General features: G+C 43.8%; 1 protein-coding gene across 1 annotated transcript in view; it reads left to right on the top strand.

The window, feature by feature from the left end:
- The window catches only part of DEPDC1B (DEP domain containing 1B), a gene marked incomplete in the record, with an annotated part of 131,721 nt that overhangs the window by 86,779 nt on the left and 27,506 nt on the right, over nucleotides 1-17,436 (top strand). The window contains 2 exon segments of the mRNA XM_073623140.1: nucleotides 7,328-7,375; nucleotides 7,836-7,976. Of these exon segments, the coding sequence (XP_073479241.1) occupies nucleotides 7,328-7,375; nucleotides 7,836-7,976 (189 nt within the window).

Genomic DNA, 17,436 nt, shown 5'->3' with positions numbered 1-17,436 from the left:
CCTCAATGTTAAACCCTGAAGTAGCATGCAAGTCGTGCCTGAATAATATAGACACGACTTCAGTACGACTTTGTAAGCACAAGCCTGGCCTCGCTATTCGGGAAAGGAAAACTTTTCTTTCCTTTCCCGATGAGCGACAGGCAGTGCTGACAGCTGTCTGGTATGAATCCAGAGGGGGAACGCCGCACCAAGTTTTAAATGAAAAAACCGGCGTGGGTTCCCCCCCATACCAGGCCCTTAGGTCTGGTATGGAGCTTAGGGGAATCCCCTACGCCGAAAAATCGGCGTGGGGTCCCCCCCAAAGTCCATACCAGACCCTTATCTGAGCACGCAGCCCGGCCGGTCAGGAATGGGGGTGGGGACGAGCTGGCGGCCCCCCCCCTCCTGGACCGTACCAGGCCGCATGCCCTCAACATGGGGGGTGGGTGCTTTGGGGCATGGGGGGGCGCAGTGCGGCCCCCCCACCCCAAAGCACCTTGTCCCCATGTTGATGAGGACAAGGGCCTCTTCCCGACAACCCTGGCCGTTGGTTGTCGGGGTCTGCGGGCGGGGGGGCTTATCGGAATCCGGGAGCCCCCTTTAATAAGGGGGCACCCAGATCCCGGCCCCCCACCCAATGTGAATGAGTATGGGGTACATGGTACCCCTACCCATTCACCTAGGGAAAAAAGCATCAATAAAAAACACAGTACACAGGTTTTTAAAATAATTTATTAGGCAGCTCCGGGATCCTCTTCCGACTTCGGGGGTCCTCTTCCGACTTCGGGGGTCTCTCCGCCGTCTCCTCCCGGTGTCCGCATCTTCTGCCGGCTCCTCCGCTATCTTCTGCAGCTCAATTGCTAGCGGTGGTCCGGACTTCTGCCTTCTTCTTTTCTTCCAGAGATGTTGACACGACGCTCTCTCCAGCCAGAATGGTCTCTGTGCGCTCCGCAAGGGACTTATATAGGCGGTGACCCCGCCCCCTTATGCCGTCACAGTCCCTGGGCATGCTGGGTCTGTGACGTTTTAGGAGGCGTGGTCACCGGGTGATGACCACGCCCCCTTATGACGGCACAGTCCCAGCATGCCCCGGGACAGTGACCTCATAAGGGGGCGGGGCCACCGCCTATATAAGTCCCTTGCGGAGCGCACAGAGACCATTCTGGCTGGAGAGAGCGTCGTGTCAACATCTCTGGAAGAAAAGAAGAAGGCAGAAGTCCGGACCACCGCTAGCAATTGAGCTGCAGAAGATAGCGGAGGAGCCGGCAGAAGATGCGGACACCGGGAGGAGACGGCGGAGAGACCCCCAAAGTCGGAAGAGGACCCCCGAAGTCGGAAGAAGATCCCGGAGCTGCCTAATAAATTATTTTAAAAACCTGTGTACTGTGTTTTTTTATTGACGCTTTTTTCCCCTAGGTGAATGGGTAGGGGTACCATGTACCCCATACTCATTCACATAGGGTGGGGGGCCGGGATCTGGGGGCCCCCTTATTAAAGGGGGCTCCCAGATTCCGATAAGCCCCCCGCCCGCAGACCCCGACAACCAACGGCCAGGGTTGTCGGGAAGAGGCCCTTGTCCTCATCAACATGGGGACAAGGTGCTTTGGGGTGGGGGGGGCCTGCGCCCCCCCATGCCCCAAAGCACCCACCCCCCATGTTGAGGGCATGCGGCCTGGTATGGTCCAGTAGGGGGGGGGCCGCCAGCTCGTCCCCACCCCCATTCCTGACCGGACGCGCTGAGTGCTCGGATAAGGGTCTGGTATGGATTTTGGGGGGACCCCCACGCCGATTTTTCGGCGTAGGGGATTCCCCCTTACAATCCATACCAGACCTAAGGGCCTGGTATGCCCCTGGGGGGAACCCACGCCAGTTTTTTTATTTAAAACTTGGCGTGGAGTTCTACCAACTACTGTGTTTTCAATTGTTAATGCCAAAAACGTGGCAAAGTAGTACTGCTCCCAAATCGCGTTAAAATCGCGGCAAATCGCGGCTGCGAAATCGCGGTAAAATCGTGCGAGTTTGAAGTCGTATAAGTGTGAAAGGGGCCTTACTGCTAATGCTGGGTGCTTTTAGTGTGCTTTTTGGCTGTTATTCCCAAGCAATGCCATAAAACGGTACGGGATGACCTTCAACAATCTTAACTGTCAAAAATCTAAGTGTCCTGGGAAAGAAATAGGTCGTTATGGATGTTCTGCAAAGTTAACCACTTCAGTTGTTACGTCGCAATCAGTGGAGTAGCTGCTGACAGGTTCTTGTTATAATAAGACTCTGAACTTGAATTAACATTTTCAGATTGCGCAGTAAATTATGCAGCCTATTTTGAAGTGCAAATAATAAACATGAATGTTGGCTCTGGGGTTTGAAAATGTGTTTTTTAACATGTAAGTGTTTTGAGGTGACTGCCAAGGGGCACTTTATATACAGCGACCTTCATGCATTATTGGTTCTAATCGAAACCCTTCCCTATTTACCATGTGCCTGTAAGCAGGGGATAAAATATGACCCTCCCTAGTTTTATTTTTTTTTCTGTTGATCACACATTGTCAGTTGTGCGAAATGGACCCCCTTAGTTTTAATAACATGGAGGACTGTCTGCCTGCTACAAATCCACAGGTTTGATGAGAGAGTGGGAATGCAATCTCTGATTTCTTCTGTTAATTCTGCAGGTGAAAATGAGATGGCAGCTTGTCTGTTTTTACATAGAATACATATCGCATAGCTATTTATTTCTTTTCAGGTGAATGATGAAAGGTAATAATAAGAATAGTGTACAGGCTATGAAATACAGTGTTTTAGGTAATTTAAAACAGTTTTTCTTTATCGTACATCATGGGACACATAGACATAGTTATTACCTATTATATGGGTATATAGGCACCTTCAGGTGATGGACCTTGGCATACCCAATACAGGAAGTTCACTCCCTATATAACCCCCTCCTACCAGGAGTGCCTCTGTTTTTTCGCCAGTGTCTAAGGTGTTGGTCACGAGTGAAGATGTGCTCTGAGGAGCTCCACTGGAGGGATTTTGCTAGATTTAAATAGCCTCCACAGACCGGATCCATCCAAAGTGCCACTGAGGCCAAGGTGGATGGTACCCGGGCCTCGCATAAGAAGCACAAGGTTTTGCCTGCAATGCCTCTCCTTGCAGGGCTGGACCCCGGGCTTTGGTCATGCTTACATTACCTATAGTTTCTCCTAGCGGGGTACTAATAAAGGTCCAAGGGAGAGGAACCCCGATAAAAAGGGACCCGGTCCTTGAAGGTTTGCTAAACGCAGGCCACCGTGATGGGTGAAGGTTGGACCTGTCTGTTAAATCGGCAGAATCCTGCGGCGAGGATAAGGTAAGAGAAGAAGCCTAGGAACTGTAAAAGTCCACCTATGGTTTTTCTTCCTTATGGAAAAATGTTGTCATGCCTTAAATCTCCACTAGAGGGAGTATATGCACATACCTTTAATCTGTTGTCTTCACATCAGCTTAGTGTCAGTCTGTGTGTGGCAGCAGCAGCAGCTTGCACAGTGGGGATTCCCCCTGTAGGTAAGAGATCTGCCATCCTGTATTTCTCCCCCCTGGAGGGACCAAGAGGGTTAGGGAAATCAACATTTGTTGCTGCTCCCCTTGCTCAGTTGGTGGTTGGTAGTTGGTAACCCAGAATCTGCTAAAAGGAAAGTCCTTCAGACCAGTTATCTGGAAGGTGGTAACGACAGATGCCAGCCTTTCAGGTTGGGGAGTAGTGCTAGAAAAGACAACTGTATAGGGACAGTGGTCAAGAACCAAAAAGTCCTTGCCCTCAACATCCCAGTGATTCGGGCAGCGGGGCCGGCTCTGAAGGTGTGGACATTCATGTTACGAGGTTGTCCTGTCAGGATCCAATCCGACAATGCCACAGCTGGGGCTTGCATCATTCACCAAGGGGGCACCAAGAGTCTTGCAGCACAGAGGGAGGTGAACCATATGCTAACTTGGGCAGAAAGGAATGTTCCATGCCTATCAGCAGTTTTCATTATGGGAGTAGAAAATTGGCAGGCGGACTTCTTGAGCCGCCAGCAGTTGCTCCCAGGGGAATGGTCCCTTCACTCTGACATTTTTCAGCCATTTTGCCAAAGGTGGGGACTCTAGACGCAGATCTTCTGGCGTCCAGATTCAACATGAAGTTGGTCAACTTTGTGTCCAGGACAAGGGATCCACTCGCATGCAGAACAGATGCGTTGGTGACCCCCCCTGGGATCAGTTCTCACTGATTTATGCATTCCCCCCTATTCAGTTGCTGCCATGGCTTCTTTTTCAGGATCAAGCTGGAAAGAAAGTCGGTAATTCTGGTAGCCCCAGCATGGCTCAGAAGGTTCTGGTATGCAGAAATCACAAAGATGGCGGTGGAGGATCCATGGTCCCTTCCACTACGGCCAGACCTACTCTCACAGGGGCCGATATTCCATCGTACCTTATGAACTCTAAATTTAACGGCTTGGCTATTGAAACCCACATTCTGAAGAAATGTGGGCTTTCCGGGTCAGTTATCTCTACCTTGCCTATCAGCTTCCAGAACTATATATTATAGAGTCTGGAGGGCTTATGTTTCCTGGTGTGAGTCCAAGGGTTGGCACCCTCGGAAGTATAACATAGGCAGAATTTTTGCCTTTCTACATATAGCGGTAGTGATGAAGCTGGCCTTGAGTACTGTTAAGGGCCAAGTCTCATCTTTATCGGTCTTATTTCAAAGACCGCTTGCTTTACATTCTTTGGTCTGGGTTTTTATGCAAGGGGTAATGCGGCTTAATCTGCCAGTCAGGCCTCCTTAGAACCCTTGGGACTTGAACTTAGTTTTGTCAGTGATACAAAAACAGCCATTTGAACCTATACAGCATACTCCCTTAGTCCTTCTGACAAGGAAGTTAGTGTTCTTGGTTGCTATATCCTCAGCAAGGAGGGTTTCGGAATTGGCTGCTCTTTCTTGTAAAGAGCCATATTTGTTTATTCATGAGGACAGAGTCATGTTGCGTCCACGTCCAAGTTTTCTGACAAAAGTGGTCTCAGGTTTTCACCTGAACCAAGATATTGTCCTGCCATCCTTTTTTCCAAAACCATGTTCTAGGGAAGAGAAGTCACTATATTGTCTTGATGTGGTGAGAGCGGTCAAGGTCTAAAGACGACTGCTCAGGTCAGGAAGGCCGAAGTCTTATTTGTACTACCAGAAAGGACAGGCAGCGTCAAAATCCACTGTCGCTAAGTGAATTCGGTAAGCTATAATTCAGGCTTATGATTTTAAAGGTTAAGATTCCACCTTTTCAAGTCAAAGTGCACTCGACCAGAGCAGTTAGTGCTTCTTGGGCAGTGCGTCACCAGGCCTCCATGGCTCAGATCTGTAAGGCTGCGACTTGGTCTTCAGTAGATACATTCACCAAGTTTTATCAAGTGAATGTAAGAAGGCATGAGGATATCGCCTTTGGGCGCAGTGTGCTGCAGGCAGCAGTATAGGCCCTCAAGTCTGGGGGTGCCCTACGGATTGCGTCTCTCTCCCCTCAAATAGCATTGCTATGGGACGTCCCATATAGTTAATAACTATGGCTCTGTGTCCCGTGATGTACGATAAAGAAAATAGGATTTTTATAACAGCTTACCTATAAAATCCTTTTCTTGGAGTACATCACGGGACACAGAGGTCCCTCCCCTCTTTCTGGGGTTTAGGTATATTGCTTTGCTACAAAAACTGAGGTACTCCTGGTAGGAGGAGGGGTTATATAGGGAGTGAAATTCTTGGATTGGGTATACCAGTGTCCATCACCTGAAGGTGCCAATATACCCATATAGTTAATAACTATGGATCTGTGTCCCATGATGTACTCCAAGAAAAGTATTTTACAGATAAGCTGTTATAAAAATCCTATTTTATTATTTGTGGGATACCTTTTGAATGTAAACCTGTTTGGTCTACCAAAGTGTATAAACCAACTTTACTGATTTGAGTTCAGGTACAAAGTAGCTGTTCTGTTCTTCAGTTAATTTGTGTGGGGAGAGCCTCCTGGATCCCTACACCTAGGTCGTATACCGAGCCTAAACTTCTTTCCAAACTGAGTTTCTCCCGACGCTAAAATCTACCCCCTGCCACCCAGCTGTCAAATATCCACCTCTACTGACCGCAGAGGTTCTGACATTCAGTGATTGTGTGACCATGTTACACTAGTAATCTGTTGATGGCACCAAGTCGCTAATGACAGAATCTCCAAAGGGGAATGTGCCAACTCCAATAACATTGCTTATTCACTGGTCAAATTAACGATCGGTCTCTGCTCCCCCTCTGGTGTGAGAGATGATATTGGTGTGGGAGATGATCTTGTTGGAGCAGGTGAGCACAGTATTAAAGCGATCCTGTTGCTTGTGTGTTGCTGCTAGAGTGATATAGCCTGTTATTTTCACTTCAGGGTCCTACAAAAGTCTATGCCTAGAATAGAATTCACAGTGCTTGCACTATACTGAAAATGTTAAGCCTCATACGCACAATGAGACTATCGGATGAATGATCATTTTTTATTTTCTTTTGGTTTTTTTTTTTTGCTAGTCTCAATTCTTAATTGACGAGAATACTTCTGATAAGAAAATTTTTCATACGGCAGAATACAGCTTTGGAAGTGATGTGATGTAATGTGTTGTGTTTTGTTGTAATGTATTCTGTCGTTTCTGAATGGTCTTGGTTTTGTTTTTTGTTTTTCTGACTAATACTGTGCTGAATAAACAAATATCGTACCTTCTGCTATCGTGCAAGAAAATTTTCTGTGTTTGTCAATTTTGGATAATTTCGCATGAACTGTTCTGATTGATTGACTGACTGACTGACTGACTGACTGACTGACTGACTGACTGACTTTTGAAAGCTGTGTAGTAACGATCAGAATATCGTACGATCGATTTGAAAGCTGAAATTTTTGTCCAATTTTCTCATCGTGTGTACTAGGCATTGCTTTATACTCTTTGGGTGGACATGACGGGTTCTTTTAGATAAAGTTTCAAAAATCCATTCCTCTTCATTTTCTACTATTTTAAGTGCAAGTTCCCCAGGGTACCATAGTTTGATTTCAGTTCAGTACTCAGTACTTTACAAGGACACACAATTTCCATTAGGCTCAGCAGAAATTGTTCGGTAATGGGAGAAAATTTGCTTAGCCTTAAAGAAAAAAGAAAACAAATTTGAGCCACCACATTTAATGACTGGTGAGTTGCAATATATTATATTTTTTATACTTCGGTTTATATAAACATTAACCCTCATTCTCTACACATAATTCAGTAATTTGTATATTGTGCTTGCATAAACAGTAAAAAAGCGTAATAAAAATGTTTTGTATTTTTGCAGAAGAGCTTCCACACTGGCTGCTGTCTGCAATGAAGTGTTTAGCAAATTGTAAGTATCTTTATTTTCTACTGCCACATGCTTCTCTTGATTTAAAGTGATTGTAAAGGAATTTTTTATTCAAAAACAAACATGTTATACTTACCTGCTCTGTGCAGTGGTTTTGGACAAAGCAGCCCAAATCCTCCTCTTCTCTGGCCCCTTGCCTGCTTTTTTTTTTTTTTTTTTCCTGTTAAAGGAGTAGAGGGAGAATGGGGACACTTGTTCTGGTGACAGGGGGGTGTTTTTTTTTTTTTTTGGGCTGAATCCCTTTGTTCCTCTGCTTTCCTTTTTATGTTTCTGGGACAGGAAATAAAGATACATTTTCTCAATGGCACAGATAGATAGAAAAAAGTGTTTTTAGTTTTAGGTTTTTGTTTGTTTTGTTTTGTTTTTTTTTTTTTGTTCTTTTAATAGTATACTCTATACCAGTCATAAGAGGTTTACAAATGTGTTTTTCCCTTTTTTTTAGGGCCAAATTGCTCAGAAATGAAGCAACCAATGTACATTGGGTTTGAACGAGATGTATTTAAGACTATTGCAGATTATTACAGTTATCTTCAGGAGCCACTACTGACTTTTCAGCTTTTTGATGTGTTTGTGAACATCTTGGGTAAGCAAACGCAATTGTTCCATTTTATAAAAAAAAAAAAAAAAAAACAAAACACTCCACATGACCAAGCTTTCTGTTAGGCTAATGTACACGGGACGTTTTAAAACCTCTGCTGAATGATTTAACTTGACAGGTAGTAACCGACGTTTAAAAATTTCAGTTTTGCCGCGTTTACATGCCACGTTTAGCCGTTACCGCGTTTACAAGCTGTTACAGGCATTTGGCATTGCAAATGCCTCTGAACATCTGTCCTGAGCGTATTGTTTTGCTTTCCAAAAAATGGTTCTAAATTCAACTGCCTAGAAACGACTATAAACAGCCGTGTGCACATGTACTGATAAGATAACATAGAGGAGAGTTCAGGGGCAGCTGAAAAAAAATGCCCAACTGTTCCTAAACGTCCGTTTACCAGCAACAGTGTACATGTAACCTAAGGCAGGCCATACATGGGTCGAATTTCGAAATAATTTTCTTTCGAAAATCTTATCTAAGAATTTTTGTTCGGATTTCACACCATTAGTGGGCTGCAGCTACAGCCGATTTTTCGTGCAATCAAATTTGAGTAATCGAACATGTTGGAAATTTTTTTAAAAACAAATTTATTTTCTAATCCATGATGGGAGAATCGCGCAAGAAATGTAATTGAAAAAGAAATGCGCATGTTCAAGAAAAGAAAATTCCTGGAAATAAAAGATTCCCAGCCACGAAAATTCTTTTCTGTAGCAACATGAGGTGAAATTGAAGACTTGGTTGGCCGAATTTCGAAATCAATGGTCACCATCAGATCACAAAACACACACATTTTCTGATTTTCAAAAGAAAATTCTTTCGAAATTTGACCATGTATGGCCAGCCTAAGGCTACAAGTGGCTGAATAGAAGTTTCTCAGGAGTTGAATTACCAGTAGCTTCTTATGTCTCATGGAGGCTTAAAGGACAGGTCCTGAGCACCAGATTTTCTTCTCCTCCCATCTGCAGGAGCCATTAGTCATTCTTGCGCTTACAGCTAGATTTTATATTTCACAAGATTGAAATTTCAGCAGCAGATTGAGAATACATAATGACTGAGGAAACCTAGGTATTTCAATATAGACCACCTAGCGTGTCCTGAAGAGAGCAGAAAAGCCAGTGGGTGTTTTAACCCACCATACACTAGCCACCGGTAACATGTCAATTTTAGGGAAAATTGACCTCTACATTTTGAGTTAGTGCCTTTTGTTTAATGCATGCTCTAATTCTCGTTGCATACATTGAAAGAGAAGTAACCACATGTAAATATTAAAGTCTAAGTTTGGGCAAAATTTCACAGACTTATTAAAATAAAACCCCCTTCCCAGCTTAACAATTTGATGCTTGTTTTTTGTCTAAGACTTAAGTAATGAGATAAAACAGAGTTCTACTTACCTCATTTTGGGATCTGTGGCCGTCTCCCCTCCAGATTCAGTTGTGAGGACCAGTTCCCTTGAGTTGTTGTTCTTGCCAGTCTCTGACTTGTCTCGTTGCCTCCCCTCTCACTGACGTCATCCCATACCACTGGTCCTGCATGGCTTATAACATGCTAACAGATAACTTTGCAGATAACACCATGGGATCCTTGCACCTTTTTTTTTTTTTTTGTTTTTTTTTTTTTTGTTTTTTGTTTTTTTTCTCCTCTCATCCATTTAAATGAAAAGGGAGTTTTTTTTTTTTTTTTTTTTTTTTTTGTGGTTTCATTGGAGAATAGGGGCTGGTCATACATATAACCATAGATCAACAACTTGGCTTGTAGGCGAGGGGGGGGGGGGGGGGTGTTGGTAGTGTGGTGAAAGTCACGTCCTTCATGTTTCCTTTCATGCAAGGGCCACATGAGATGACTAGACCCGGGGAGTGGGTTTTTCTGGGCTTCCCTAGGCACCTGTAACAGGATCACTTGACTGCACATTGGGGTACCATTACTTTTATGTTATTTTCATCAGTGCCCAGGCTGAGGCTGAAAACCTTGACCTTAAGGCCGGCCACTGCTGTTGGAGATGGATGTACACCGTGGACATTTGTACCATAACTGTTCTCCCGTTAACTCCCAGGACCCTGTGACAATGTACACCTTCTCTGCAATCTGTAATTCAAGGGGACACACTGAGCCTTGTTTATATCTACTTGTCAAGCGTTTTCCACTACCATTCCCCAGTAGCAGAGTGGGCCTCGCTGTGCACCCTGCACAGGCTCCACACGTGCAATTCTCTTAACTGTTGAACTTTCGTACCTCTGTACGGGTCGCAAACCTCTGGCAGAAATCCGCTCCTGAAGCTCTGGGAGACAGAGTGGTGGCGGAAGGAGTGCTGACAACATCTCCCTCGCTGCTCGAGGCCATTCAACCTGCAGTGGGTACATGCTATTGACAGTCTGCCTGTTAGATTTCCGTTACCCTAGGTAACTACTTGTGTCTTTACAGCTTATTACTCTCTTACTGATGTCTTTGTACCTTTAGTGACCTGAACCATTGGATAGTTTTGGTTACTTGCTTTACACACCCCCTTTAGTAACTTCAGACCAGGCGGGAACAAGGTTTCATAACTTTACTTTGGAAAAGTGCAAAAAGTTATTACAAAGTCTAACGTTCTGAGACCTAATTCTTTCTTACATCCCTAACCCTAACTTAGGCTGTGTGCTGCCCCGTAAATGTATTTTTATTGGGATTTTATGTGATTGACCAGCACAAAGTGGCACGTAATTGTGAAGTAGAAGGAAAATGATAAATGGTTTTTCAAAATTTTTTACAAATATGTGAAAAGTGTGGCATTCATTTGGTCGTTGTCCTTCTGGAAGGTGAACCTCCACCCCAGTTTCAAGTCTTTTGCAGACTCTAATGCCCCGTACACACGATCGGACTTTCTGACAACAAAACCGTGGATTTTTGTTTTGAAGGTTGTTGGCTCCCACTTGTCTTGCATACACACGGTCACACAAATGTTGGCCAACAATTACGAGCGTGGTGACGTACAAGACTTACGAGGAGCAGAGAAAAGAAGTTCAATAGCCAGTGCGGCTCCTTCTGCTTGATTCCGAGCATGCGTGAACTTTTGTGTGACAGACTTGTGTACACACAATCGGAAATTCCAACAACGTTTTGTTGGGGGAAAATTTGAGAACCTGCTAGCCAACATTTGTTGGAGGAAAGTCCAACAACAAATGTTCAATGGAGCATACACACGGTCGGACTTTCCGCCAACAAGCTCACATCCAACATTTGTTGTCGGAAAATCCGATCGTGTGTATGGGGCATAATCCTAAGATTGCCCTGTATTTGGCTACATCCATCTTCCCATCTACTCTGACCAGCTTCCCTGTCTGTGCTGAAGAAACGCATCCCCACAACGTGATGCTGCCACCACCATGTTTCATGGTGGGGATGGTGTGTTCAGGGTGATGTTGCAGTGTTTGTTTTCTGCCACACATAGCGTTTTTTGCTTTTAGGCCAAAAAGTTCAATTTTGGTCTCATCTGACCAGAGCACCTTGTTCTACTGTACATGTTTGCTGTGTCCCCCACATGGCTTCTCGCAAACTGCAAAGGGGACTTCTTATGGCTTTCTTTTCAACAATGGCTTTCTTCTTGCCGTTCTTCCATAAAGGCCAGATTTGTGGAGTGCACGACTAATAGTTGTCTTGTGGACAGATTCTCCCACCTGAGCTGTGGATCTCTGCAGCTCCTCCAGAGCTACCATGGGCCTCTTGGCTGCTTCTCTGAATAATGCTCTCCTTGCCCGGCCTCTCAGTTTAGGTGTGAACGACCATGTCTTGGTAAGTTTGCGGTTGTGCCATACTCTTTCAGTTTTCGGATGATGGATTGAACCGTGCTGCTGTTCAATCCATGAGATGTTCAAAGCTTGGGATATTGTTTTATAACCGAACCCTGCTTTAAACTTCTCCACAACTTTATCCCTGACCTTTCTGGTGTGTTCCTTGGCCTTCATGATGCTGTTTGTTCACTAAGGTTCTCTAACAAACCTCTGAGGGCTTCACAGAACAGCTGTATTTATACTGAGATTAAATTACACACAGGTGGATGTACTAATTAGGTGACTTCGTTTTAGTTTAGGGTATCAGAGTAACGGGGGCTGAATACAAATGCACGCCACACTTTTCAGATATTTATATGTAAAGAAATTTGGAAAACCATTTATCATTTTTCTTCTACTTCACAATTATGTGCCACTTTGTGTTGGTCTAAATAAAATCCCAATAAAATACATCTACGTTTTTGGTTGTAACATGACATAACTAGGGTCCCTAGTTTAGAGAGCCTGCTATTTATAAACCATCCAACTCGGGGGGGGGGGGGGGGGTTATGGACGAGGAAAATTTATGTCAAGCTGGTCAGTAATTTACTCTTCCTGTATCCATCCAAAACTGGATTAGCTTAGCATAGAGAAAGCATGAAAACAAAATTAAAAAAAAAAGTTAGCGCCAGTATGAAAGAAAAAATGTACTAGGAATATATGTTGTTGTATTTGGCTGCTCAGCAGTGTTCACGGCACACGTTAAAGATCGCCTATTTTTATTCAGCTTCCAGAATCCGCGTCTTCTAAAGGTCTGTGTCAGCTATTTATAGCTGCAGCCTTTGGGATCTTTCAGGGAATTATTACATCCATTCTTTCCTCTAATAATGTCAACAATAAAGCACAGCAGTGTTTGCTGTCGCCTCCATACTTATTCAGCTACTTAGCCTGCATTCTCCCAATCCGTCTAATCGCATCAAAGCGCAATAAGGAGAAAGTCGGCATGCAGAGCTGTAGAAGTAGATTCTCATCTTCGCATCGCATTTTTCGCTTTATATAAAAAATGTTCATCTATGGTTCTTATAGTAACCAGTCAGGTACAACAGTAGATTGTACAACAAAAGGTAGAAATCATAAAAAATGGAGTATGATTGTTTGGTTGTTACAAGCAGTATGGGTACATCTCCTTCTACTAGTTCTTACAGCCCACCTTTTTTTTTTCCCACAAGTTCTGTCCGTGACATATCGGCCTTAAATGCTTTATCTCTACTTTAAATATAAAAAATTTAAGGTTCATCTTAAAATATTCATAGCACCCGGTTTGACTTCTGTCTGTGCTCTAGTAATGCAATCCGCAAAAAAACTGCTGGTCATTTACCAGCGACACCATGAAACTTTTATAAGGTTCTATATTTTTTAAATGAATGCACATTCGCACAGCTCCAAAGGAAATTGTAGATGTTTGTGTTCTAGAACTATCCCGTGTAGTTGTTAGCGCCATCTACTGGCCATAAAGCAGTATTTTTTTTTTAAATACCTCAGTTGAGGGGAAAAAAATACATTTTGGCCACTAGATGGCGATGACTATAAGATAGCGTGGGGTTGGGATTTGATTTACTAAAACTGGAGAGTGCAAAATCTGGTGCAATTCTGCATAACAACCAACCGACTTGCAGGTTTTATTGTCAAAGCTTAACTGAACAAGCTAAAGTTAGAAGCTGATTGGCTACCATGCACAGCAGCACCAGATTTTGCATTCTCCAGTTTTTGTAAATCATCCCCCTTGAGTTGCATGATATTTTTCAATTTTAAATGCTCAATACTGGACAACCACAGTATGGATGGAAGTCAAACATTGTGCTATGCATTTATCAAGGTACATGTGTTTTATATGGCTGATCAATGTTTACAGAGTAATTCTAGGGTGAACTTGCACACTAAAGCTGTATTTTAACTTGAATATACATGAATGTATTTATTCATGTTTTATTTTTTAAGCCCAACTCCAGGCTCTAACCCCCCACCCCCCCTCTTCCTGGCAGTATATTTGGAAAAAAAAAATTCTACAAAACAAAGGCAAACCTACTTCTAGGAAATGGGTAGGTGGGGGGAGAGGTGTTTAATGCCTGGAGTTGGGCTTTAATGAATTTGAAACTATATCTACAGGTTAGCACACAGCTTTAAAATAGAAGTTCTCCTTAGACTTACTCTATGAACATTAAACAGCCATATAACACATGTACCTTGAATAACTACTTGCCCACTGCGCTATAGCCAAGTGACGGCTACAGCAGCGTCTAGTTCTGGAACCCCGTTATATGACGGCTTAACGAGATTGTGCCCGCTGCTGGGCACGGGCGGCGCACTCTGTAATTGTAGTGTCCTTAGGACACTGCTGATCGCAGATTGAGGTAAAGAGCCAATCAGAGGCTGTTTGCCACATGATCAGCTATGTTCAATCATAGCTAATCACGGAGGTAAGCAAATGCCGGTTATCGCCACTCTCTTCCTCATGCTGATAGCATGAAGAGAGGAGAAGAGAGCTGGCTTCTCTAAAAAGGGGCATCTACACTGATAATCAGGGCACTGGTTATCAGTGCTGCCAATCTGTGCCCGCCAGTGCCGCCTACCAGTGCCCATCGGTGCCACCTATCAGTGCCGTATAAAATATTTCAGTGGACATTCTTTTCACGAGCTGCAGGTGCAGCTGCAATCTGACACTCTAGGATGTGTTGGAAAGCATGTTCCCCTCTGCATGCTCCTCTTGCCAACCCTATGTCTGTACAGGCTCCGTAGTGATGTAAGGATTGACTTTGGGACCATAGTGGTCATCAAGGGCCACACTATGACACATGCTTGAAGATGTCCATATGAAAATCACTTTTCTATTGTACATCAAAATCTTACACCTAAAATAAATAACTGTAGGAATACAGCAGTGCTAAAAGTGCATAAGTGAATACACACAACAAAAATGACACTACATGTGCTATTGATGCATGCACTGATGACAGTGAAAAACACGAAAATAAAAATAAAAGCTGAAAAACAAAACACCAAAGTGTTGACAGTAATAAATCAAGAAAAAAGTCCATGTGAAAAACCCTGAGTGCCAGAATATGCTAAGGTGCAATTGAAAAAGAGATCCAATGGTATTCACATGGACTTTTTTTATTGATTTATTACTGTCAACACTTTTTGGTGTTTTTTTTTTTTTCATCTTTTTCAGTGTCATCGGTGCATGCATCAATGGCATGCAGTGTTGTTTTTGTTGTGTATTCACGTATGCACTTTTAGCGCTGCTGTATACTTTTTATTTGTGTTAGGTTTAAAGCAGAACTCTGGGATTTTCAAAAATTACCCCATTAGTACACCACCCCCCCTACACAAAACACTAAATGGTTATTACATTTGTGAAATTTCTTATTAATGAAGAGAAAAGCCTGATTGAATTTTCAGGAAATCAGCTCTGTAATTCAAAAAAATGCTGCATGTATTCTGCTAAGGAGGAAGTGTTAGAACAGTGATTATCGTATCCTCTTCTCTCTCGCTAAACCAGGGGTAGGCAACCTCGGCCCTTCAGCTGTTTTGAAACTAAAAGTCCCATGAGACATTGCAAGACCCTAACAATCACAGGCATGACTCCTAGAGGCAGAGACATGCTGGGATTTGTAGTTTCAGCACAGCCGGAAAGCTGAGGTTGCCTGCCCTAAACCATAATGCAATTGACATTTCCCATGAATCTTTGGGATGGGAGTGAATGTGAGAGATACACTAGGCTTGTACATGTAAATGTGAACTTTCCCACTTCACCAAGATTTTAGTAATAAGAATGATATCATTAGCAGTAATCCGCATGGATTCATGAAGAATCGTTCTTGCCAAACCAATCTATTAACCTTCTATGAGGAGGTGAGTTGCCATCTAGATAAAGGAAGGCCCGTAGACGTGGTATATCTGGATTTTACAAAAGCATTTGACACAGTTCCCCATAAACGTTTACTGTACAAAATAAGGTCCGTTGGCATGGACCATAGGGTGAGTACATGGATTGAAAACTGGCTACAAGGGCGTGTTCAGAGGGTGGTGATAAATGGGGAGTACTCAGAATGGTCAGGGGTGGGTAGTGGGGTTCCCCAGGGTTCTGTGCTGGGACCAATCCTATTTAATTTGTTTATAAATGACCTGGAGGATGGGATAAACAGTTCAATCTCTGTATTTGCAGACGATACTAAGCTAAGCAGGGCAATAACTTTTCCGCAGGATGTGGAAACTTTTCAAAAAGACCTGAACAAATTAATGGGGTGGGCAACTACATGGCAAATGAGGTTCAATGTAGAAAAATGTAAAATAATGCATTTGGGTGGCAAAAATATGAATGCAATCTATACACTGGGGGGAGAACCTCTGGAGGAATCTAGGATGGAAAAGGACCTGGGGGTCCTAGTAGATGATAGGCTCAGCAATGGGATGCAATGCCAAGCTGCTGCTAACAAAGCAAACAGAATATTGGCATGCATTAAAAGGGGGATCAACTCTAGAGATAAAACGATAAATCTCCCGCTCTACAAGACTCTGGTCCGGCCGCACCTGGAGTATGCTGTCCAGTTCTGGGCACCAGTCCTCAGGAAGGATGTACTGGAAATGGAGCAAGTACAAAGAAGGGCAACAAAGCTAATAAAGGGTCTGGAGGATCTTAGTTATGAGGAAAGGTTGCGAGCACTGAACTTATTCTCTCTGGAGAAGAGACGCTTGAGAGGGGATATGATTTCAATTTACAAATACTGTACTGGTGACCCAACAATAGGGATAAAACTTTTTTGCAGAAGAGAGTTTAATAAGACTCGTGGCCACTCATTACAATTAGAAGAAAAGAGGTTTAACCTTAAACTACATAGAGGGTTCTTTACTGTAAGAGCGGCAAGGATGTGGAATTCCCTTCCACAGGCGGTGGTCTCAGCAGGGAGCATTGATAGCTTCAAGAAACTATTAGATAATCACCTGAATGACCGCAACATACAGGGATATGTAATGTAATGCTGACACATAATCACACACATAGGTTGGACTTGATGGACGTGTGTCTTTTTTCAACCTCACCTACTATGTAACATAAATCACACCCCTCATTCTGCACCCAGCCACGCTACTCAGTAACACACAGGATAGGTAGGTTACAGCCTTATAAATGGAAAGCATGTCTGTTCTCTCCCCTCCAGCCAGATCAGGGGATAAACATATTGCCCTTACTTGCTTTGTGTAATCATTACTGAACTGTAGACACATCCCATAATATATTATACACACTGTTCTCTGCTGTAATTCAATATTAGAAATATTCCTCCTCCTGCATCTTTGAGATCTTTCTAACAGCAATCAGTGCTCACCAGTGCGGCCATATCGGTGCTCACCAGTGCGGCCATATCGGTGCTCACCAGTGCGGCCATATCGGTGCTCACCAGTGCGGCCATATCGGTGCTCACCAGTGCGGCCTTATCGGTGCTCACCAGTGCGGCCTTATCGGTGCTCGCCAGTGCGGCATGTCAGTGACCACCATTGCAAAGCGTGATCGTTATCAGAAATCAACCGGATGACACAGCGGGGATCTCTGGCTGTGACAGGTATTGTATGTGAGAACTAAGGATGATCTCCGGCGTGTTCGCACACTCCACATGCAGAGCCCGCCAGGAAGTCGGCACGGCGCT

This window comes from Aquarana catesbeiana, linkage group LG01 (genome assembly GCF_042186555.1).
Source record: "Aquarana catesbeiana isolate 2022-GZ linkage group LG01, ASM4218655v1, whole genome shotgun sequence".
NCBI lineage: Eukaryota > Metazoa > Chordata > Amphibia > Anura > Ranidae > Aquarana > Aquarana catesbeiana.
This window is presented reverse-complemented; position numbering and strand designations above follow the sequence as displayed.